The sequence below is a fragment of the Lissotriton helveticus genome, chromosome 7, assembly GCF_964261635.1.
Source record: "Lissotriton helveticus chromosome 7, aLisHel1.1, whole genome shotgun sequence".
Lineage (NCBI taxonomy): Eukaryota > Metazoa > Chordata > Amphibia > Caudata > Salamandridae > Lissotriton > Lissotriton helveticus.
Window position 1 is genome coordinate 1711189049 of NC_136068.1, and position 23153 is coordinate 1711212201.

At 53.3% G+C, this 23153-nt stretch overlaps 1 protein-coding gene across 1 annotated transcript in view; it reads left to right on the forward strand.

Moving 5' to 3' along the window:
* The window catches only part of KIRREL2 (kirre like nephrin family adhesion molecule 2), a 68320-nt gene that overhangs the window by 32430 nt on the left and 12737 nt on the right, over nucleotides 1-23153 (forward strand). Inside the window, exons 2-9 of the mRNA XM_078655395.1 lie at nucleotides 8015-8164; nucleotides 8718-8867; nucleotides 9486-9643; nucleotides 9885-10035; nucleotides 11102-11207; nucleotides 11887-12035; nucleotides 13240-13367; nucleotides 14190-14316. Coding sequence (XP_078511521.1) covers nucleotides 8015-8164; nucleotides 8718-8867; nucleotides 9486-9643; nucleotides 9885-10035; nucleotides 11102-11207; nucleotides 11887-12035; nucleotides 13240-13367; nucleotides 14190-14316 — 1119 coding nt within the window. The remainder of the gene's footprint in view (nucleotides 1-8014; nucleotides 8165-8717; nucleotides 8868-9485; nucleotides 9644-9884; nucleotides 10036-11101; nucleotides 11208-11886; nucleotides 12036-13239; nucleotides 13368-14189; nucleotides 14317-23153) is intronic.

The window sequence follows — 23153 nt, forward strand, 5'->3', positions numbered from 1 at the left end:
TCAGATAACGGTATCTGCATCATGGGGGATTTCTTGCCTCATGGGCTGACTGTTAGTTAACTAGCTAGTAAGTTTAACCAGAATAGGGTCAGGAATAGGGGGATCGAATCAGAACCTATAGAAATACACGACAGAGTGAGCAGTGCAGACTCAGCACTGGCACCGGGCCCAGCCTCGGGCACTCAGCACTAGCACCAGGAAAGCTCTGTGGGACCAGGGGCACAGCCTGGGCAAACAGGGGGTAAAAACTGGGTACATACCAGGGATAGGCACAGAGGCTGACAAAGGGAGCTGTGCACGAATGAGCAGTGCATGCTCAGCACTGACACATAGCTCACCCTCGGACACTCAGCACTAACACCATGAGAGCACTGTAGGACCAGGGGCACAGGCTGGGCAAGCGGGGGGTACAGACTTGGCCCCGGGGTAGCAGGGGGTACAGACTTGGCCCCGGGGTAGCAAGGGGTACAGACTTGGCCCCGGGGTAGCAGGGGGTACAGACTTGACCCCGGGGTATTAGTGGGTACAGACTTGGCCTCGGGGTAGCAGGGGGTACAGACTTGCCCCCGGGGTAGCAGGGGGTACAGACTTGCCCCCGGGGTAGCAGGGGGTACAGACCTGGCCCCGGGGTAGCAGGGGGTACAGATTTGGCCCCGGGGTAGCAGGGGGTACAGACATAGGTTGGGGATGTCCCTGTCTATCAGTGAGGATGCAGTCAGTGGACGGGGGGTGAAGGGGGCCGTGTCTCCTGTCACCTTCGGCTGCGGGGCCCGGGGGGGCGGTGTCGCATTCTGCTCACAGTCCATTTGTGATAAAGAGATTCCCGCGCGCTCGACTGGGCAGAGCAGGCGTGAAACCGACTGGTAAAAAGGCACAAATGGACTCCTGGAGCCGGGCCATATGGTGCGGTTCTCAGCATTAACTCTTTCCGCTTAACACATCACAGGGCGCTGGAGGGGGGGGGGGGGGGCGGCCCTGGGCTCCTGGAGGGAGCAGGAGCTGTGTGTGGCCAGCGATGGGGCAGCAAACTAGAAGAAATGGCAGTCCGTCTGGGTCAGTGCGGGAAAAGCACAAAAAGAGCGAGTGAAGGGACAGTGTGTGATAAAGAGAGCGATATCTTCTTGGGGTCTGTGCTGGGACAGGGGGGTCTGCTTGGGGGTCAGTGCTGGAGTAGCAGAGAGAGAGATGTGTGTGGGTCAGTGCTGGAGTAGCAGAGAGAGAGATGTGTGTGGGTCAGTGCTGGAGTAGCAGAGAGAGAGAGATGTGTGTACGTCATTGCTGGAGTAGCAGAGAGAGAGATGTGTGTAGGTCAGTGCTGGAGTAGCAGAGAGAGAGAGATGTGTGTAGGTCAGTGCTGGGGTAGCAGAGAGAGAGATGTGTGTAGGTCAGTGCTGGAGTAGCAGAGAGAGAGAGAGAGAGAGAGATGTGTGTAGGTCAGTGCTGGGGTAGCAGAGAGAGAGATGTGTGTAGGTCAGTGCTGGAGTAGCAGAGAGAGAGATGTGTGTGGGTCAGTGCTGGAGTAGCAGAGAGAGAGAGAGATGTGTGTACGTCATTGCTGGAGTAGCAGAGAGAGAGATGTGTGTAGGTCAGTGCTGGAGTAGCAGAGAGAGAGAGATGTGTGTAGGTCAGTGCTGGGGTAGCAGAGAGAGAGATGTGTGTAGGTCAGTGCTGGAGTAGCAGAGAGAGAGAGAGAGATGTGTGTACCTCAGTGCTGGAGTAGCAGAGAGAGAGATGTCTGTAGGTCAGTGCTGGGGTAGCAGAGAGAGAGATGTGTGTAGGTCAGTGCTGGGGTAGCAGAGAGAGAGATGTGTGTAGGTCAGTGCTGGAGTAGCAGAGAGAGAGAGATGTGTGTACGTCATTGCTGGAGTAGCAGAGAGAGAGATGTGTGTAGGTCAGTGCTGGAGTAGCAGAGAGAGAGAGATGTGTGTAGGTCAGTGCTGGGGTAGCAGAGAGAGAGATGTGTGTAGGTCAGTGCTGGGGTAGCAGAGAGAGAGATGTGTGTAGGTCAGTGCTGGGGTAGCAGAGAGAGAGATGTGTGTGGGTCAGTGCTGGAGTAGCAGAGAGAGAGATGTGTGTAGGTCAGTGCTGGAGTAGCAGAGAGAGAGAGATGTGTGTACGTCATTGCTGGAGTAGCAGAGAGAGAGATGTGTGTAGGTCAGTGCTGGAGTAGCAGAGAGAGAGAGATGTGTGTAGGTCAGTGCTGGGGTAGCAGAGAGAGAGATGTGTGTAGGTCAGTGCTGGGGTAGCAGAGAGAGAGATGTGTGTAGGTCAGTGCTGGGGTAGCAGAGAGAGAGATGTGTGTGGGTCAGTGCTGGAGTAGCAGAGAGAGAGATGTGTGTAGGTCAGTGCTGGAGTAGCAGAGAGAGAGATGTGTGTTGGTCAGTGCTGGAGTAGCAGAGAGAGAGATGTGTGTAGGTCAGTGCTGGAGTAGCAGAGAGAGAGATGTGTGTAGGTCAGTGCTGGGGTAGCAGAGAGAGAGAGATGTGTGTGGGTCAGTGCTGGAGTAGCAGAGAGAGAGATGTGTGTAGGTCAGTGCTGGAGTAGCAGAGATAGAGATGTGTGTAGGTCAGTGCTGGAGTAGCAGAGAGAGAGATGTGTGTAGGTCAGTGCTGGAGTAGCAGAGAGAGAGAGAGAGAGAGAGATGTGTGTAGGTCAGTGCTGGAGTAGCAGAGAGAGAGAGAGAGATGTGTGTACCTCAGTGCTGGAGTAGCAGAGAGAGAGATGTGTGTAGGTCAGTGCTGGAGTAGCAGAGAGAGAGAGAGATGTGTGTTGGTCAGTGCTGGAGTAGCAGAGAGAGAGAGAGAGATGTGTGTAGGTCAGTGCTGGAGTAGCAGAGAGTGAGATGTGTGTAGGTCAGTGCTGGAGTAGCAGAGAGAGAGATGTGTGTAGGTCAGTGCTGGAGTAGCAGAGAGAGAGAGAGAGATGTGTGTAGGTCAGTGCTGGAGTAGCAGAGAGAGAGAGAGAGATGTGTGTAGGTCAGTGCTGGAGTAGCAGAGAGAGAGAGGGAGATGTGTGTAGGTCAGTGCTGGAGTAGCAGAGAGAGAGAGAGAGATGTGTGTACCTCAGTGCTGGAGTAGCAGAGAGAGAGATGTCTGTGGGTCAGTGCTGGAGTAGCAGAGAGAGAGATGTGTGTAGGTCAGTGCTGGAGTAGCAGAGAGTGAGATGTGTGTTGGTCAGTGCTGGAGTAGCAGAGAGAGATGTGTGTAGGTCAGTGCTGGGGTAGCAGAGAGAGAGATGTGTGTAGGTCAGTGCTGGAGTAGCAGAGAGAGAGAGAGATGTGTGTTGGTCAGTGCTGGAGTAGCAGAGAGAGAGAGAGATGTGTGTAGGTCAGTGCTGGAGTAGCAGAGAGAGAGAGAGAGATGTGTGTAGGTCAGTGCTGGAGTAGCAGAGAGAGAGAGAGAGATGTGTGTACCTCAGTGCTGGAGTAGCAGAGAGAGAGATGTGTGTAGGTCAGTGCTGGAGTAGCAGAGAGAGAGATGTGTGTAGGTCATTGCTGGAGTAGCAGAGGGAGAGATGCTTGTAGGTCAGTGCTGGAGTAGCAGAGAGAGAGATGTGTGTAGGTCAGTGCTGGAGTAGCAGAGAGAGAGATGTGTGTAGGTCAGTGCTGGAGTAGCAGAGAGAGAGAGAGAGATGTGTGTACCTCAGTGCTGGAGTAGCAGAGAGAGAGAGAGAGAGATGTGTGTAGGTCAGTGCTGGGGTAGCAGGGAGGGAGATCTGATTCTAGGTGTGCGTTGTTGAAGGGCCATGGTTGGTACATCGTGTCGCTGCAGCTGTGTGAAGGAGGGACAGCTGTGCAGCCGTGCTGCTCGGGGGTTCTGCGTGTTTGGGGTTCTCTGGGTGGGCTAGCAGGCTGCGGGTTAGATGTGGGGTGCTGCAGGTTATAAGGGTGTTGCTTCTTTCCTCTCAAGGGCCCTCTCGGGTGTGTCTGTTTATTGTTGGTCTGACTTTGAGGCCTACGGAGCAGAGGTGCAAAGTGACTCTTTTTAGGGGGGCGAAGGGGTATGCCCAACTTTTGCCATCCTGAGGGGTTCTTCACGGCCTACTGGAGCAGAGGGTTACCGCCGGGGCGGGGTGTGTGGGTCCCCACAAACACAACGTCCCCTGCCCTGAGCTTTCACTGCCCCCTTGCACGCCCGAGGGCCCCTGAAAGCCGGGAGCCTAGTGAAAGCGCCCCCAGAGTGTAACAAGGAGCACAAAGCCCGGGAGGGCAGAGAGAAAGGGATTAGCAGCGAGAAGCAGCTTTTAAAAATCTGTTAAAGCCACATTGGCGGACGGAGAGTCGGCTTAAGAGAGGCGGGAGACGGGGGGATCAAAGCCCCCGTCCAGGCCTGCTCCCAGAGAGAGAGGCATGCAGGTGAAGTGCCCCCCCCCCCCTCCCCAAAAGAGCTTATTAAATATCTTCTCAATGCTGCGGGCTGATCTAATCTTCGCAAATCCCATCTGTGTGTGTGTGTTTGTGTGGTGAGGACCGAAGGGGGTGCGGCCAGCCCCCTAACCCCCGCGGAGCGGCGTGTTTGTTTTCTTCAATACACAAGCACAGTGTGGTGTTTTACAGGGCAATACACAAAGCGGGGCAACAACAACACAAGCAAACAGTATCACGACAAAGGAAGAACAGGCTATGGCTATGTCGTGTACAGAGCCGAGGCGCTGCAGTCGCGTTGCCCATAGCAGGCTCTGTCGTGTACAGAGCCGAGGCGCTGCTGTCGCGTTGCCCATAAGAGCAGGCTCTGTCGTGTACAGAGCCGAGGCGCTGCTGTCGCGTTGCCCATAAGAGCAGGCTCTGTCGTCTACAGAGTCGAGGCGCTGCCGTCGCGTTGCCTATAAGAGCAGGCTCTGTCCTGTACAGAGCCGCGGGGCCGCAGTCGCGTTGCCCAGGTTGTGCTGCTTCTGTGCTGTAAGACTTAGGAAGCCATAAACCCTGAGCTAGCTTCTCTATAAGTCACTCTGTCTCTTCCCTTCGTTTTCCCCTCTCTTGTCCCACTTTCTCGATTTCTTTCCCAAACTCTCTAGTTCCCTCTTTCATTTCTCCACTCTGTGATTTCTCTGTCTATATCTCTTTCTTCGCCCCCTTCCTTTCTCCCCTACGTTATCTATTTGTTGTTTCTCATTTTTGTTGTCTCTACCTTGTTTTCTGCGTTTGTATTTACACCTCCTCTCCACTTTTCCCTCCCTTGTTCTACTTCCTCAGCCCCGCTGCTTCTTTTATTGCCCAGAGTTTATCTTCCCCCGGATCTGTCCTTTGAAAACCCCTCCCCGCTTTGTTTGCCGGCCTCATTGTGCCCCGTCTCCCTGGCTGCCATCAGCAGCCTGCTCACGGCCTTTTGGGGTCACCCCCTCTGTCGTGCCGGATAATTGGGCGAGCACAAAGCCCGCAATGAAGAGGCGGCAACTCCATAAAGCGCCCATTCATGGCGGACCCCCTTGTCTCCCGTCCCCAGGGGAGGGGCCGCCGCATTCAATCGCAATTAGAAAACGATTTATTTGGGATTCTGTGGAATGAAAAGAGCCCGCTCCGTCTCCGCGGGCCGAGCCCCCCCCAGCCCTGCCACAACCGTATGTTCCACCTCTCACAACTGACAGCTTTTCTCACCGCCTGCCGGAGTGGCCTTGGCAGTGGGTGCCGGGCGAGGAGGGCGGCCTGCACCAGCGGGCAACCCAGGCCTACTCCGGCCGGTGGAGCGACCTGCATGAGAATCTACAGCTGCCATGCTGACAAGGATTCAGATTGCTTATGTGTGACATTTTCATAATTTCAATGTAAATATGAGTGACATTTAATGACTATGAGTGACACTTCCTGGTGAGCAAAAATCAAGCAGTTAAGATGAGGGGAACATATAAATATAAGAAATTACACCCATTTGAGCCACTACAAACTAAGAAGGTCTTAAAAGTGCTGCAAAGCACTAGAAATGGGAGGGCACTAACCTAGTTCCATTATAACCTGATTGTACTGTAATCTACTTTGTGGAGCCTGACTCCTCCTTTGTTTAGGATTGGTTTATCTGTGTGCCATTTAAAAATGTGAGTTTGGTAATGGCTGATGGGTGTTGCATGTCCCACCTTTTTAGGTCGAGCAGACAGTGTTTACGCTGTCGCTTAGCAACCTGTTGCAGATGCTTTGTGGAGTTAAACTCCACCTATTTCGTGCTGTTGCTTTTAATTTGTCAGTGCGAGTGTCCTTCAAAAATCCTTTCCTGGGAATGGACAATCCTTCCTCTCTTCCCTCCTTTACATTTCCGCTTTTTGTCACGGAGCACCAACCAAATACTGTTTCCTTATGCTAAGAGTGTTTTTTGTGTTCGGAAGGGGACTCTTTTTTGCTTGCCTGCTTGTGTCGAACTACTAGTGGTGCTGCCTGCACTGGGGACTGGTGGCATGTCCTGCACTGACACTGGTGGTGCAGTCTGCTCTAGGACTTGTGGTGCGGCCTGCACTGGGACTCCGTGGCGCGAAGCTATCATACTACGGGGAGTACTCTACCGACTGATTGGCGGAATGGCAGATTTAGCCCTTTAATACTCTTTATGTTCGGACTGGTGATACTCTGACACGCTGTAAGAGAGTATAATTTCTCATATTGACAAGGACGATAGAGTTCACTGATTTGCCCTGATGAAGTCTTGTTGTTTATAATCGGGCGAAACACATGTTGGCACGGAGCTGTATTGATCGCAAGGAGTGATATGTATGACGGATAATAATTACTGAAAGAAAACCTGGATTTCTGAATAAAAGGCATTGGACACTGCTACATATTACTATACTCATTCTTGATTTTGAGTGCTTGGAGTAATTTTGAACCTTGGGGTGTTGTAATGGAAGTGGAAGCATGGCCTACACTGGTGAGTAGTGGTCAGTCAACTCTTGCACTGATGACCTGCACTGGTGAGACTTGTGCAACGTAAACTAGGACTGATACTGGTACTGCGCCTGCGCTTGTGTGATGATTGGAGTTGGTAGCCCAGTGTACGCCACAGGAAGTGGGTCTTGTGCCAGGATTGGTAGTGTAGCCTAGACCCAAACTGGTAGAGACCTGCTACAAGGGCCGAAAATTACATCCTGGGGCCCTAACAATAACGTTAGCATTGTGATCTTGCCAATTACAACCCAGTTCCTTTTCTCTATCTGAGTATGTGGTTTGATTGTGGTATGATTGTTAGTATGCGAGTATGTTGATTGGTATGGTTGTTACCAAGGGGTATCTTTCCTGTTGTTTATACTTATGACTTATTTGTGTTATCTCTGACTTCTTGAAATGAATAGATGTATTTTTTATGTAATCTCTGATCTAAAATAGTATTTATATGAATTTAAAAAAAAGAAAAATAAAATATATATTTTTTTGAATAATTCCTGTTTAGAATATAAAAAATTCTGTCACCTACTTTTGTTATACATAGATGTATTCACATAAATGAAAAATACGGCCATTGAAGGAACAACCTTTTACATTACATGTGTCTCTCTTCCCCTCTGTTCCTTGGCCACATTTTGCTTTTTTGAGGGGGTCCCATCGTACATGTTGCCAAACTGGTAGTGCAGCCATAACCAAGACCTGGTGAATTGTATGAAGGAGAGATTCAGAAGGGATGTCAGACATGTAGTGCACAGGAGAGCTCCACAGCGGATGCCAGACGTATTGTGCGCAGGGTGCTCCATAGGACCCGGATCCCCCAGCATGCTCCCCGCTCCCTCCTCATAACCTGACGACCCACATGAGAATCAACAACAGAGATTTGTGTGGGTGTAAAACGGCCATGTTTAATATTTTGACATTTCATAAACATGACAAGGCATTTCAAAATTCATTACATACAGTTATCAACACAATTTTATTCTTGACTTCCTGATCTTCATCCGCCAGATTAAGATTCTAATCCCCTAGCACTAAGGGGGCTTCCGGCTCCCCTCTTCCATGCCGTGCATCCACGCGAGGTGGAACCCACCTGGGCTCGTCAAGGCATGTCCGCGGTATACTAACATGCACCTTCCTATTCTTCCCCACCAGGTCACACAGCTCACTTCTCCCAGCAGCCAATGGATCAGGTTATCATCGCTGGCCAATCAGCGACCCTGGCGTGCGTGGTGGTCGGGTACCGAGGTATGGTGCAGTGGACCAAGGATGGACTGGCACTGGGCGGGGAACGAGACCTGCCAGGTAAGGGATCACCAGATTGTGGGATTCATAGCCCCAGGAGGCAGACCAGTGAAGTGTTGTTGAGAAGGTGCTAGGAGAGAGAGGGTAGTGTGCCAGGTGAGATACACCAACTCTTTTTGACCACTAAATGTTGGAAGAGGAGGTTCAAAATGGGTTCACTGGAAAGTAACAAAAAGGGAAATGTGGCAGAGGCAATGTCATAGGCTTTACGTAGCAAATATTAGGATTTGGAGGTACAAAGAGTGTGATAGAGGGTTTGACCTGTTAAGAGGGTGATGTGGGAGCTGGCAGAAGAAATGACCATTCTAAGCACGACACCCACACCATCTGTGCCCCACAGACAAAGGGGATGAAGGCGCAACTGTAGAATGATAGCTGACAGAAAGGGGTGGTGCGGCTGGCATATGTGGCATGTGGAGGTTATGTAACTAGTTGCAGCAGACGATGACGGGGGTCTGATACTGCAAGTAACCGTTCTGGTACAGACTGGCACACAGTGGCACCTGGATTACGCCTCTGCCATCTAATCAACATGTTCTGCTTGCTTCCTTAGGTTGGTCTCGATATTCCATTGTTGGTGACCCAGCTTCAGGAGAACACAATTTACGCGTTGATGGCGCAGAGCTCGCCGATGACGCTGTGTATGAGTGCCAGGCAACACAGGCAGCACTGAGATCCCACCGGGCGAAGCTGACCGTGCTCAGTGAGTGACACATCTACGCTATTCCATCAGGGCAATGCATGACATAGGGCTGTATGGCTGCACCACAAGGGTGCCAGGCATCTGAGGCACATCCCGCGCTGAGCTGGGCTTGCTCACTGAGTGATACCTTTACCCTTTCCAGGAGGGTGCTGGGACCACCAGAGTCCTTAATGTTCTGAAAGACCTTTGCTAGGCACATGGCTATGCAGTGAATACACAGGGCACCACAGGCTTACTGAGGGGGTTGTTAATAACAAGGGCTTTGACCGTAGAATAGTGCAGTGAAGAAGCTAAGCCTGGTAGGATGTTCACGCTTCTGGGGTCCTATAACACTGAGTGGGTGCTGCTGGAAGAACCCCTCACTTCACCTACAGCACTGAGAGTACTCCTGCACTGCACCCACATTATAGGCAGCACCTATGGCACTGAGATGGGTATAGATTCCTATGGCTCTTAATTCTGGAGGGCTCTCCCTCAGAGCAGTCACTGCAGGAGAAAGTTCACACTGCTCAGACCTGTCGACCTTAAATGTCCTCTGAATGTGGGGGTGGGTCCTATCATATGTGTCATGCCAAGAGTATGGTGTAATACATGCCTGACAGTCTCCCACATTCTTAGTTCCCCCAGAAGACCCTGAGATCGAGGAAGGCCCCATTCTGAAGCTGAAGGCTAACATGCCCTATAACTTGACATGTCGGGCTCTGGGCGCCAAGCCTGCGGCTGAGATTACCTGGTACCGGGACGGCGAGCTGCAGGAGAACGCTATGTACTCCAAGGTAAGTCTCGAACCGCCCTCCACATTAGGCTGTGTGCAGAGGAGAGGGTGTGTGGCAGCTCAGCCATTACACACCTGTCTCTTCCTGTCTCTGTCTCTGCTTGCTGTTTGCCTGTCTCTTTCCACTGAGTGACACCATCTTCCATCAGGCTTACCCTACCCACACATACCCTTCTCTCCACTAAGTTGCCTCCACCATGACGGTGACCATACCCACTAACCCAGGTCTTCTTGCCCCACAGTCTCTGATGGACGACGGTCGGCGGGAGAGTTCGGTCAGCATGCTGCTCATCACCCCGACCCACCGGGACATGGGCCGCACCTACTCCTGCCATGTCTCCAACCCGGCCAATCCGGTCGGCAAGCGAGTCTCAGCAACCCTGAATGTGCAATGTGAGTACTCGGTCAACTCCCAGGCCACAGCCTTGGAGTGTCTCGAATAAGAGGCTTGAGATTTTAGAAACAGATGTCTTAAATGCTGTTTTATAGCTGGCATCTGCAGTGGACTCCCTGTGAAAGAGTGACCTTGTGGTTCTAAGTTGCTAGGACATCACATTTCCTCTGTTTTATAAACATTTAATTATGAGGCTTGCAGTCCATGGCAGATCATCGTGCACAAAGACTACAGGTCCCAGAATGCCCTTGTTTATAATATGAAGGCCAGGACTCGAAATGTGATATCTTAGCAACATGAAACCATTTGGTCTCCTCAACCAGTGAGAGAGGGGGCATTGTAAAGGTGGCACTTTATAAATAAAATAAATCAAGTGTCTGGTAGCCATGGTTGCTTCTCCACAGGGACTAGGGCTACATGCTGAAATGTGTTGTTCCTGTAAGAGCAGGAAGTGACGCACCAGTTTGGGCTACACTGTTTCTCTTTGGCCTTGCCTAATCTTATTTACCTACAGTGGGTTCCTATCTGTAATGGCACTAGCAAGCTAACAACAATGGAATGGCAGCCACCCAGACGAGTCTCCAAAGTTTTAGATATACTCAAGCAGTTCCATTCAATCTTTTTTTCGTATTTCCCTTTAATGTGCACTAACTGCTCAGGTCTGCCCGCATGTAATTATCATATTTCAATGTTGCCAAAGGGACCTCAGTTGTTCTTCACTGACAAGGCCCACCATGACAGACTTGTTCAAAAAAGGCGTGGCCAAAGTTTTAGGACAGATGTTACAGTGAGGTGGTGATAAACATGCTTAAATACGATGGAATAGAATGATTGATACCAGTAGCAATTTCCAGTGGGTAACATTGATTTAAGTTTTCCAACCCCTCACTTTTATGCTGTTATTTGGGCTTTGGCGAGGGACAGGGTATTCACAATCCTCGAACACATCATAAAACGATGTTTGGGAACGTTTTTGTGGTTGTAAGGTCCAGAGGGTGAGGTGGGAGATTTTTAAGGAGCTTTTGGGATTTCAGGAAAGAGCTGACACCGAGTTTCCTCTTTCAGACCCTCCCACCGTTACCCTGTCAGCGGCTCCGCAGACGGTTCTAGAAGGGGCGAAGGTTTCCTTTCTCTGCACCGCGACATCGAACCCGGAAGTGACGGGATACAGGTAGGAAATATGCGTGAGTGTGAGGGAAAAGGGGTTGTTATACGTTTCCAACTCGTGTTTCTTGCCTTCATACACATATCTCATCTGGGTTGATGTTTGTCCCCAGATTTTGGTCACCCAGATAAATACTGCTAATGTGACATTGTCACCAAAGGAATATTAGTCCCTTTTGTCTTTATAATGTCTGGCTACGAGCCAGCTTTTATTTTTGCTGCCTCATGGATTAAAAAAGAAAAAATTAATGCCTGTATACATACCTAAAGGTGTCCGTCCTCTTCATCCATTGGCGCCTTTGTCCCATTGCCACTCTAATTTTGCTTCTGTAACCACAACATCCTTCATGGGGCAGTGGGTCAGCCCTCTACAGCCATTGGCTCTGTTGCACTGTGAGTGACTGCATCTTCTCTGATCACATGCGCACATCTGCCTACAGATAAGAGCAATTCAGTGCAATGGCTGTTGGGCCAATCGTTTACTTTGTCAATGAGCTTCTCTTTACTTTCTTTATCCTTTTTTATGGTTTTCTTTTCAGGTTATAGTAATTCAGAAGCTCTAGTACCAATTCAAAGTGATATGCAATTTGTGACTGCAAGCATATTGCCACATTATTTACACTTGGGCAAAGCCATTCAATAATCCCTCACCTCTTTCCCTTCTTTTGTCTTTCTATCGACCATAGATGGGCGAAGGGAGGCGTTCCCATCTCTGAAGCCAATGGAGACAGCTACGAAGTGATAGTCGATCACACCTTCTTCACGGAGCCCATCTCATGCGAGGTGTCCAACGCCGTGGGCAGCACAAACGTCAGCACCCTGGTGGACGTGCACTGTGAGTACCAGGGCACCGCTCTCCATCCACACACCCTGCATGAACCTGCATGCCATGCAGCCGGACGCTCGGCAGACTGCTCCTAACACAAGCGATAACGCTGTTCCGATTCAGGAAAGAGTTAAAGATGCACCTCATTAAAGAACACTACATCACAATGCATTAACAGTCCACTTCTCAGCTACCTTCCCCATCACTTGCTGATGGTCAATCACTCAATCACGGATTTATAGAGCGCAGCAAATCACCTGTGAGTGCTCAGGGCGCTGGAGCTTGCTGCCCGCTTCGTGGTCTGCTTGCCTTCTGTAGTCTTTAGCGGACAGTGCACTGAAACACGTGTCCACTGCATGCTTCTCTCTTTAGCTTTATAGTCCCCATGCCCCGCATAGGAAGACACTGATAGCAGCTATTGGGGATTGCCATTTTCACTCCGGCCAAGTTATAGTGGGGGCTTTCATTGACCATAACAAGAACACCTCCTAGAAAAGAACATTTACAGTAATTCAGATAATGTGTTATCATCTCACAATGAGAGAGGGAGGGTCAACAATGCACATTTAAAACAAAGTGTAAATATCTAATAAATAATCAAGGTACACCAGAGAAACACATTCATCTTTTTACAGATGTAGTGTCCTGGAATGTATTGTGCCCTGGTGATGGTGTGAATAGATCGATAGATCGATAGGTAGATAGATAGATAGATAGATAGATAGATAGATAGATAGATAGATAGATAGATAGATAGATAGATAGATAGATAGATAGATAGATAGATAGATGGATGCAGGGGGTGCAAATACCCAGTTCCAGAATAGCCCCGTCCTTTCCTTTCTTACATGGGCTTTGCATTTGGCTCCCTTGTAGTGGCTTGCATGTTGTGTCACCTTCAGTTAGTCTTTGCTTTTTAACCAGCATCACTTTGAATGCTGTGACTTTTGGTTTCGTGTTTCCATTATAAACATGGTCCCAAATGTCCCAGCATGCAAAGTGTAGATATGTTAAAAAACAGGACTTTGGTGGAAGTGTTCATCAACGACATAGCATTATTTTACGTCTAGGGTATTCCATAATAAGGAGGCCTCCTTTCTGCATGCATTTCTAGACGCAGATTGTCTTTTCCCCATCCCAGGCTTTTCATTCACCTGCGTTGTTCCACTTAAGGTTTACTTATGCATATTCCTGCCTCCTATGTTTCTTTTAGTTGGTCCTCGCCTGATCGCAGATCCAAGACCCCTGACAGTCGACATCGGGGCTAATGCTGTGTTCACCTGCAACTGGGTTGGAAACCCACCACTGACTCTGGCCTGGACCAAGAAAGGCTCCAACGTGGTAAGTTGACCATGATGGGTGGCAAGCGTAAGCCACGTGATGCTAGCCGCATAGCCTGTATTTGAAGTCCACTGCTCAGCTGGTGTTTGTGCACAATCCCAGTATTCAGCAGCACTCAAGGGAACACTTACTTGAGAAAGAGGGGAAATTCCACGTATTTACTTTAGTGCTTTAGAATAAGGGATATTTTGGATTCAGTTTTTTTTTAATTTTATTTTTTAAATATTTTTTTTTTTTGCAGAGTTTTATATAGCGCGAACTAGACCCGAACCGAATCAGGTATCAGAGCGCTTTACATAGCACCAGTTACGTTACATGAGGACACACTTTCATTTTAGGCACGGGGAGATTAAGTGATTTGCCCAGAATCACAGGAGGTTTTTTTTTGGCGACGTTACCGAGACTCGAACCCAGATCCCCAGGTCCGAGGTTGAGCGCCTTAGCCGTTAGGCCAACTCCTCTCCCAAAAAAGGTGGTGAGATAACACAGCATTTGGGTGAAGAGCAAGAATCGCCCACTTACATATAAAGGGTTCCCATGCATGTGCGCCTCTAACTCTGTGGACGATTGACTATACCACCCACCTCAGTTCTTCAGACCTGCACTGGGTCTCCGTGCCACCAGCGATGCACCTTGGTGGTGGTCTGTAGCCCACTGTAACCACATCACAGTCACCTGCACTATTAACCGTCTCAGGTGCGCGGGGTCTGCGATAGCCTTGGCTGAGCCTGGTGAACAAATCGTTCCTTATTATGTGTGTACATATGTTGGTTGGGTTCCCTCGTATGACGTCTCACAGAGCCCGTATCCTGTGCATTGCAGGTCCTGAGCAACGGGAACACACTGCAGCTGAAAGCCGTGACGCAGGAGGATGCCGGCGCCTATGTCTGCAAGGCCATTGTGCCCCGGATCGGGGTGGCAGAGAAGGAGGTGCCCCTGCTGGTGAATGGTGAGGAGACATATCGTTACTTTGGGGCCGCTGCCGGCTGAGGGTGGCACTTACAGTGTTTGGAAACAACAGAAGTGTTGTATTGTATATATCTTGATGCCAGCAAAGCTTCATAAGATCCCTATATCAATAACACACGTGACTTCACATTGGGCGGCTTCATGGATGTGTTTACACATAAAAGATGCTCAGAATGTCTCCTGGTGTGGCTCAGTGTCATGTTATGTTAATTTATGTTCGGTGATGGAACATGATGGGGTGTTATGGTATATTAGGTGAATTTACGGTCGGTGATGGACATGATGGGATGTTATGGTATGTTAGGTTAATTTACGGTCGGTGATGGACTTGATGGGGTGTTATGGTATGTTAGGTTAATTTACCACGCAGGTACATAACAACGCGGTTGTTACCACACATGCCTTTACATCGCAAGACGTTTCAACGATTTGCGCCAGTTGGCGTGCAACACCGGGGCATGTGTTGGATTTTAAATCCAAATGCTAAATTTAAATGCTGTTGCGCAAACTGGAATAGGAATAGTAATTTATACTATTCCTAATTCCAGCGCGCCATCTAGCGTAAGTCGTTGAAACGACTTGCGATGTAATGCCACGCGTGGTAACAACGCAGTCGTTGTAACAACCGCGTTGTTACCAACCCCGTGGTAAAAGCATGCGTTGTAACATGTAACATGCTAAATTCGTTAATTTATGTTTGGTAATGGAACATGATTGGGTGTTTTGGTATGTTAGGTAAATTTATAGTTGGTGATAGGGCATGATGGGGTGGTATGGTATGGTATGCTCTTTCAGAGGGATTGATGCAGACTTAAAGCCTGTGGGAGTAAGGTGAAAAGGAAGGAAGGGGAGAGAAGACAGGATTTTACGGAGAGAGAACATAAGGGCAGAGTACTGTGAATTAAAAGATTTCCCTCAAACCACTCTTCCCTCAGCCAGAGAACCAATATGCAAATGTTTGAAAAGTCGTACCCCATATAAATGAAAGGCAGTCGTGGCCGGCATGACTCGTGGGTGAGGGGAGACCGTTTTCTCCATGCAGGCTGCATGCAGCTTACATGGAGAAGGTGGGAGAGTGTGCATGACTGGTGTGGTCGGCCCCAGGGCCGACCAAACAGTCAGCGCCCACAACATTGAGCTAGCCACTCCTCCCCTGGACTCCAGCAAACCCGCCCACCTGCCCGCCCCCAACCAAACCCTTCTTCTGCTATATCGCAGTGTGAGAAGCAGAAAAATAAAATGGTATGTTAGACGGGGACCTGGAGGGTCGGCCGAGCACAGTGATCGCACAGACAGGTAACTTCCCCCCCACAGATGGACACCACACAAAGATTAGGGTAACACCTTTTATAGGCACTTCTGGTAGTAGAGTGGTACGATACAAGGCGATCAGGACACGATGATCCTCTCAATTCTAGTCTCTAGTAAGGGAAGGGGGTAGCGGGACAGTCTTGGTACCCACGGGTACGGGTGTGTAACGGTGATAGCTCACAATCCTCGAGCTCGGTGTTCGGATGGGTCAGACCGCGGCAGCGCCGGCAGGTCCCGAAGAGGTCGTAGGTGGCAACGGGCCGCGGCAGCGCCAGCAGGTCCCAACGAGGATGAAGGTTACAACGGGCCGCGGCAGCGCCAGCAGGTCCCACGAGAATGCAGGGTGCAACGGGCCGCGGCAGCGCCAGCAGGTCCCACGAGGATGAAGGTTACTACGGGCCGCGGCAGCGCCAGCAGGTCCCACGAGAATGCAGGTTGCAGAGGGCCGCGGCAGCGCCAGCAGGTCCCACGAGGATGAAGGTTGCAGAGGGCCGCGGCAGCGCCAGCAGGTCCCACGAGGATGAAGGTTGCAGAGGGCCGCGGCAGCGCCAGCAGGCAGGACAAGAGTTCACAAGGCAGGGCTGTGGCAGCGCCAACAGTCCGTCAAGGATGAGTTCGTCGCGGTGTCTCTCGACTCCAGGATACAACTGCCTTCCTGTCCTGGGGTTGCCTCAGTTATAGGTCTGGCGCCCTTTGATGTCCGGACCCTCGCTCTTGGAGGTCGGGAGGTCCGGGATGAGGGAGTCCAGACACCCAGCAGGGGGGTGGAGCCAGCGCCCGGGGAGGCTGGGGGTGCTCGGCACCTGGCGGGGGAGAGCCATCGACACTTCGTACTCCCATTGACCTGCCAAGTGGGCCGTTCACCTCCTGGGTGGAGGGTGGTGCCGGGATGTCGGGGCCTGGCCAGGCCCAGGGTTGGGGTCGGGCTGAGGCCGCGCGGCCGCGTGGTGCCGTGTCCAAGATGGCGGCTGGGCCGGGCAATGGTGCTGACGGTGGCCCGGGCCCTGTCCTGTGGGGAGGGAGCGAGCCCTTCATGTGGCCTGTCCAACATGCGTCCCCCCCAGCTGAAGGCGGGGAGAGTCACCCATCTCCTTGGGGACTTTCCTCGTCGAGGCGGAAAAAGCGGGACAGGCCATCCGCGTTGGCGTGGTCTTGGCCAGGGCGATGTTCCACAGTGAAGTCCATCCCCTGCAGGGAGATGGACCATCGCAATAGTTTGGGGTTCTCCCCCCGCATCTGCATGAGCCATTGCAGGGGCCGATGGTCCGTCTGTACCCGAAAATGGGTTCCGAAGAGGTACGGCCGGAGCTTCTTGAGGGCCCATACCACCGCGAAGGCCTCTCGCTCAATGGTGCTCCAGCGCTGTTCTCGGGGCAGTAGGCGTCTGCTGATGAAGGCCACTGGTTGGTCCACTCCTTCGGCGTTCAGTTGGGAGAGGACGGCCCCAATACCATGGTCGGAGGCATCGGTCTGCACGATGAACTCGCGGCTGTAGTCGGGGGCCTGGAGCACCGGAGCGGTGCACATGGCGGCCTTCAGCGTCTCGAAGGCTGCTTGACAGTCGGGAGTCCAGTTGACTCTTTTTGGGTGGTTCTTAGACGTGAGCTCCGTGAGGGGCCCCACAATGCTGCCATAGTCCCTTACAAACCGCCGGTAGTATCCGGTGAGCCCCAGGAAGGCTCGGACCTCGGTTTGTGTCTCGGGGGGTTGCCAGGACTGAATGGCAGCTACCTTGAGTTGGAGGGGGGCCACCAGACCGCTCCCCACTTGGTGTCCGAGGTAGGTCACGGACCCCTGGCCGATTTGGCACTTGCTGGCCTTTATGGTGAGGCCGGCCTGTTGGAGGGCCTGCAGGACCTCTCTGAGGTGGTGGAGGTGATCCGTCCAGTGGCGGCTGTATACCGCGATGTCGTCCAGGTAGGCGGCGCTGAATTCTTCGAGGCCCGCCAATACCTGGTTCACCAGTCTTTGAAACGTGGCTGGAGCGTTCTTCATGCCGAAGGGCATCACTCTGAAATGGTAGTGCCCATCCGGGGTGGAGAAAGCGGAACGTTCTTGAGCTCTGGGGGTGAGGCCAATCTGCCAGTAGCCCGCTGTCAGGTCGAAGATGCTTAGGTAGCGGGCTGCCCCCATGCGGTCGACTAGTTCATCTGCTCGGGGGATAGGGTGAGCGTCGGTTCGGGTGACCGCGTTCAGACCCCGATAGTCAATGCAGAACCGGAGTTCAGGGGTGGTGCCCGGGGCCGCAGCCTTGGGGACCAGGACGACCGGGCTGGCCCAGGGACTGTCCGAAGGTTCGATGACTCCGAGGGCGAGCATCTTGGAGACTTCTTCTTGGATGCATGTACGTACCCGATCCGGTACTCGGTACGGCCGGTGTCGGACAGGAGGACTGTCCCCCGTGTCCACGTCGTGCAGGCACCAGGAGGTGACTCCGGGTGCGAGAGAGAACAGGTTTGCGAACGGCAGCAGGAGGGCCCGGCAATCTTGACGCTGCTCTGGGGTCAGGGCCTCGGAGAGTCGGACCCCGTCCACCGAACCATCTCTTTCCCGGGTCCTCAGTAGGTCAGGGAGGGGCTCGGAGTCTCCTTCTGCGCCACTGTCGGTAGCCATCAGCAGGCTGAGCTCTGATCGCACGAAGTGGGGTTTGAGTCGGTTGGCGTGGAGGACCCGGAGGGGGTTCCGGGGGGACTCCAGGTCGACGAGATAAGTGACGGGGCTCCTGCGCTCGATCACCTTGAAGGGCCCCGTCCATTTGTCCTGCAAGGCACACGGTTCGATGGGGGACATCACCCATACCTGCTGACCCGGTTCAAACTCGATGGAGGAGACATGTTGGTCGTACCACTTCTTCATGTCCTCTTGACTGGCCTCCAGATTGGCTTTAGCGATCTCCCTGAATTTCCGGGTCTGATTACGGAGGGTCAGGAGGTATTTGTAGACGTCCGGAGGGGTCTTTAGGGGGGCCATTTCCCATTCCTCCTTCACTAGGCTGAGAGGCCCGCGAACGGGGTGTCCGTACAGGAGTTCGAAGGGGCTGAAGCCGAGGGACTTCTGGGGGACTTCTCGGTAGGCGAAGAGGAGGCACGGTAGTAGCACGTCCCACTGGCGGCGTAGGGGTTCTTCCAGCCCCATGATCATCCCCTTGAGGGTGCGGTTGAACCGCTCGACCAGTCCGTTCCCCTGGGGGTGATAGGGGGTGGTGAATCGGTAAGTGACTCCGCACTGCTGCCAGAGGGATTTCATATACTTTGAAATAAAGTTCGTACCCCTGTCGCTGACGACTTCCCGGGGGAAGCCCACTCGAGAGAAGATCCCCATCAAGGCTCGACCCACTACTGGGGCTGTTATCGTACGAAGGGGGACCGCCTCAGGATAGCGGGTAGCGTGATCCACCAGGACCAGGATGAAGCGATGTCCCTGTGCTGTTCGGGGGTCCAGGGGCCCCACAATGTCTATTCACACCCTTTCGAACGGGGTGGTCACCACGGGAAATGGTTGTAGGGGTGCCTTGAGTTTGCGGCCGCTCTTCCCACTGGCCTGGCAGGTCGGGCAGGACCGGCAATGGTTGGATACGTCATTTCTCATTTTGGGCCAAAAAAAGTGAGTCACCAGGCGGTGGTAGGTCTTGTCTTGGCCCAGGTGCCCGGCCAGGGGGACATCATGGGCTAGGTTCAACAGGAAGTCTCTGAAGTGGAGGGGCACCACCAGCACTCGCCCGGCCCCCAGTTCTGCGATTTTCTGTTAGCTGTACAAGAGATCATTGTCCCAATAAACCCAGTGGGCCCCGGTGGTGTCTCCTTGGCCCTGGGCGAGCGCTTGCTGTCGCAATCCCTCGAGGGAGGGGCAGGTCTTTTGCTCCTGCCGGAATTGTTCCTGGGTGGGCCCCCCTTCTTGACGCCACTGAGCCAGGTCGGGAAGCTCGGGGGGCTGTGTGGACCCCTCTGGGGTGGGGTCCGGGTGGTCGGTCTGGAGGAAGTCTTCTTCTGGAGTGATCGAGGGCGGAGGTGCTGCCCATTCTGGTCCTTCTGGTCTAGGGATGGTGCGGGTGGCCATGGACCGGGTGGTTACGCACGCCCAGTCCGGGAGACCCAACATCCCCAGATGCTCTCTTCTTTCCACAGCGGCCCACGGGGAGCTCTCGAGATCGTTCCCCAGGAGGCAGTCTACGGGGGCATCGTCACGGACAGTTACTTTCAGCATGCCGGACACTCCTCCCCATTCGAAGGGGACGCAGGCCATCCGACACAGGCTCTCCAAGTTATCTGCCGATCGGACGGGGCAAAGTACGTTTGGTAGGATTTGTTCTGGGGTCACCAGGTGACAGCGGACGGCCGTCACACTGGCCCCGGTGTCACGCAGGGCCTCGGCCTTGCGCCCATTGATGCTCACCCATTGGCTGTACTTCCGAGTGTTGGCGGGCAGGGGAGTCCGCGGGACCATGTCTCTTCCTCCTAGGCATGCCAGGGTCATGGCGGCGGGTTCCCACTCGAACTGCTCCGACTCATAGGTCTCCGTGTCTTCGGAGACTTGTTCTTCTCCCAGGGCGGCGGCCGCCATCTGGCGGGGCCCGGGGGCCTGGTTCTTCGGGCAGGTCGGGTCACTGGCATAGTGGCCGACTCGCTGGCATCGATGACACGTCACGTTAGCTCGGAACCCCGGGCGCATCGGGGGGTTTCCCCGGCCTGCTGGGGCCGGGGTGGCGTTAGTGGGTGCGGCCGGGGCGGCGTCTCTGCCCCGGCCCGGGCCTCCTCCTCCTCCTCGGGGACGATGGTGACCTTGGTTGGTTCTGTTCTGCTCATTTGGCCCACTCCGGGCCACTCGGGTGCTCTCCCACCGGTCAGCCTCGGTGGCGAGCTGCCGGGGTTCAGTCAATTTACTGTCGAGGAGGTGCTGCCTGAGCTCGACAAAGCAGTTGTTGGAGAGGTGCTCCCACACAATGAGATTGAAGAGTTGTTCGTAAGTGGTTACGTTGTTACCCTTGATCCACCCCTCGAAGGCTCGGCTGAAATAGTTCACGTATTCCAACCACGTCGTACCTGGGATCCGGGTGCAGTTGCGGAACCTCTGGCGGTACATTTCGGGTGTTAGTCCATATCGACTGAGGAGGGCGGCCTTCATGTGGTCATAGGACGTCATTTGATGGTCCGGAAGCTGCAGCAGGGCATCACGACCCTCGTTGACGAATCTCCCCCATAGACCGGCTCCCCAGTCACTTCGAGCGACCCGGTGGGCGGTCATGGCAATCTCATAGGCCTTGAACCACTGCTGTATGTCGTCGTTCCGGTGATATTCTCGGACCACATCCTTGGGGATGTGGACCTTCTGCTCGGTAGGACCCGGGGAGTGCGGTTGCTCGGGCACCCCTAGGTTTTTGTTCAGTTTGCGTATTTCTATCTCCGCTAGTTTGCACTCGTGCTCGTATGCCAGTCTTTTTTCTTCGAGGTCTCTCTGTCTCTGTTTTTCCTCTCGCTCTTCTCTGAGCCGTAAGTGTTCTAAGTTTATTTTTTGTTCCGCCAGTTTCAATTCTCCGTCTAATCTGAGTCGTGCCAAGTCTAACTCGTGTAATCTATTTTTTTCCCGCTCTTGGATCTCTTCATGGGAGGGGCCTGTTCTCCGTTCCTCCGTATGGGTGGTGTTGACTTCCGGGGCTGCGGGGTCCCGGGGGGTTGCGGTATTTGTCTCTGTCCAGGCCTCTAGGGCGTTTTTGAAGTCTTCTTTTGTGCTTAGCCCGGTGGTAGCAATGCCTAAGTCCATGCAAAATTGTTTGAGCTCTCGGTGGTTGTATTCTTCCAGCTTTTCCATCTGGAACTTCTCCGCCGATCCGCTCTCTTTGGTCGTCATTGTGGTTTTAGTCGTAGGGTGAGTTACTGTCTGTACGGTACGCGTTGGTTCGGATCGCGCCGCTAGCCACCAATGTTAGACGGGGACCTGGAGGGTCGGCCGAGCACAGTGATCGCACAGACAGGTAACTTCCCCCCCACAGATGGACACCACACAAAGATTAGGGTAACACCTTTTATAGGCACTTCTGGTAGTAGAGTGGTACGATACAAGGCGATCAGGACACGATGATCCTCTCAATTCTAGTCTCTAGTAAGGGAAGGGGGTAGCGGGACAGTCTTGGTACCCACGGGTACGGGTGTGTAACGGTGATAGCTCACAATCCTCGAGCTCGGTGTTCGGATGGGTCAGACCGCGGCAGCGCCGGCAGGTCCCGAAGAGGTCGTAGGTGGCAACGGGCCGCGGCAGCGCCAGCAGGTCCCAACGAGGATGAAGGTTACAACGGGCCGCGGCAGCGCCAGCAGGTCCCACGAGAATGCAGGGTGCAACGGGCCGCGGCAGCGCCAGCAGGTCCCACGAGGATGAAGGTTACTACGGGCCGCGGCAGCGCCAGCAGGTCCCACGAGAATGCAGGTTGCAGAGGGCCGCGGCAGCGCCAGCAGGTCCCACGAGGATGAAGGTTGCAGAGGGCCGCGGCAGCGCCAGCAGGTCCCACGAGGATGAAGGTTGCAGAGGGCCGTGGCAGCGCCAGCAGGCAGGACAAGAGTTCACAAGGCAGGGCTGTGGCAGCGCCAACAGTCCGTCAAGGATGAGTTCGTCGCGGTGTCTCTCGACTCCAGGATACAACTGCCTTCCTGTCCTGGGGTTGCCTCAGTTATAGGTCTGGCGCCCTTTGATGTCCGGACCCTCGCTCTTGGAGGTCGGGAGGTCCGGGATGAGGGAGTCCAGACACCCAGCAGGGGGGTGGAGCCAGCGCCCGGGGAGGCTGGGGGTGCTCGGCACCTGGTGGGGGAGAGCCATCGACACTTCGTACTCCCATTGACCTGCCAAGTGGGCCGTTCACCTCCTGGGTGGAGGGTGGTGCCGGGATGTCGGGGCCTGGCCAGGCCCAGGGTTGGGGTCGGGCTGAGGCCGCGCGGCCGCGTGGTGCCGTGTCCAAGATGGCGGCTGGGCCGGGCAATGGTGCTGACGGTGGCCCGGGCCCTGTCCTGTGGGGAGGGAGCGAGCCCTTCATGTGGCCTGTCCAACATGGTATCTACCATTTTATGTTTCTGCTTCTTGCACTGCGAAAAAGCAGTGGGGCGACGCTCCTCCGCCCACGTGGAGGAGCCGCCCCTGCTGAAAGGCGCTGCGATACCTTACTGTTCACAGACTGGGTGGTATACAAAGGCCACTCAACATAACCATACTGGACTGAGAGGAGCATGGATAGCAGGCCCTTGTCTCTGGAATAGGCAGGAGGAAGGTAAAGAGCTATCACAGAGGAAGTGAGAGTGTACAGAAGTTAGGAAACAGAAAAAGGTGGCTCACAGGATAGGCTCAAGTGTTTGGGGATAAAATTTATATGCATATGTGTGTGCTCGTGCCTGTGTGTGAGTGGGTGTTTTGTAGTTGTAGCCTGCTGTGGTAGTAGCTATGGCTTGTTTTGACTTGCTGTTGACTTCAATCAACAAGTGATCTTATAAAGTCCAAATACTCACCGCGAGGGTCTCAAGGTGCCAG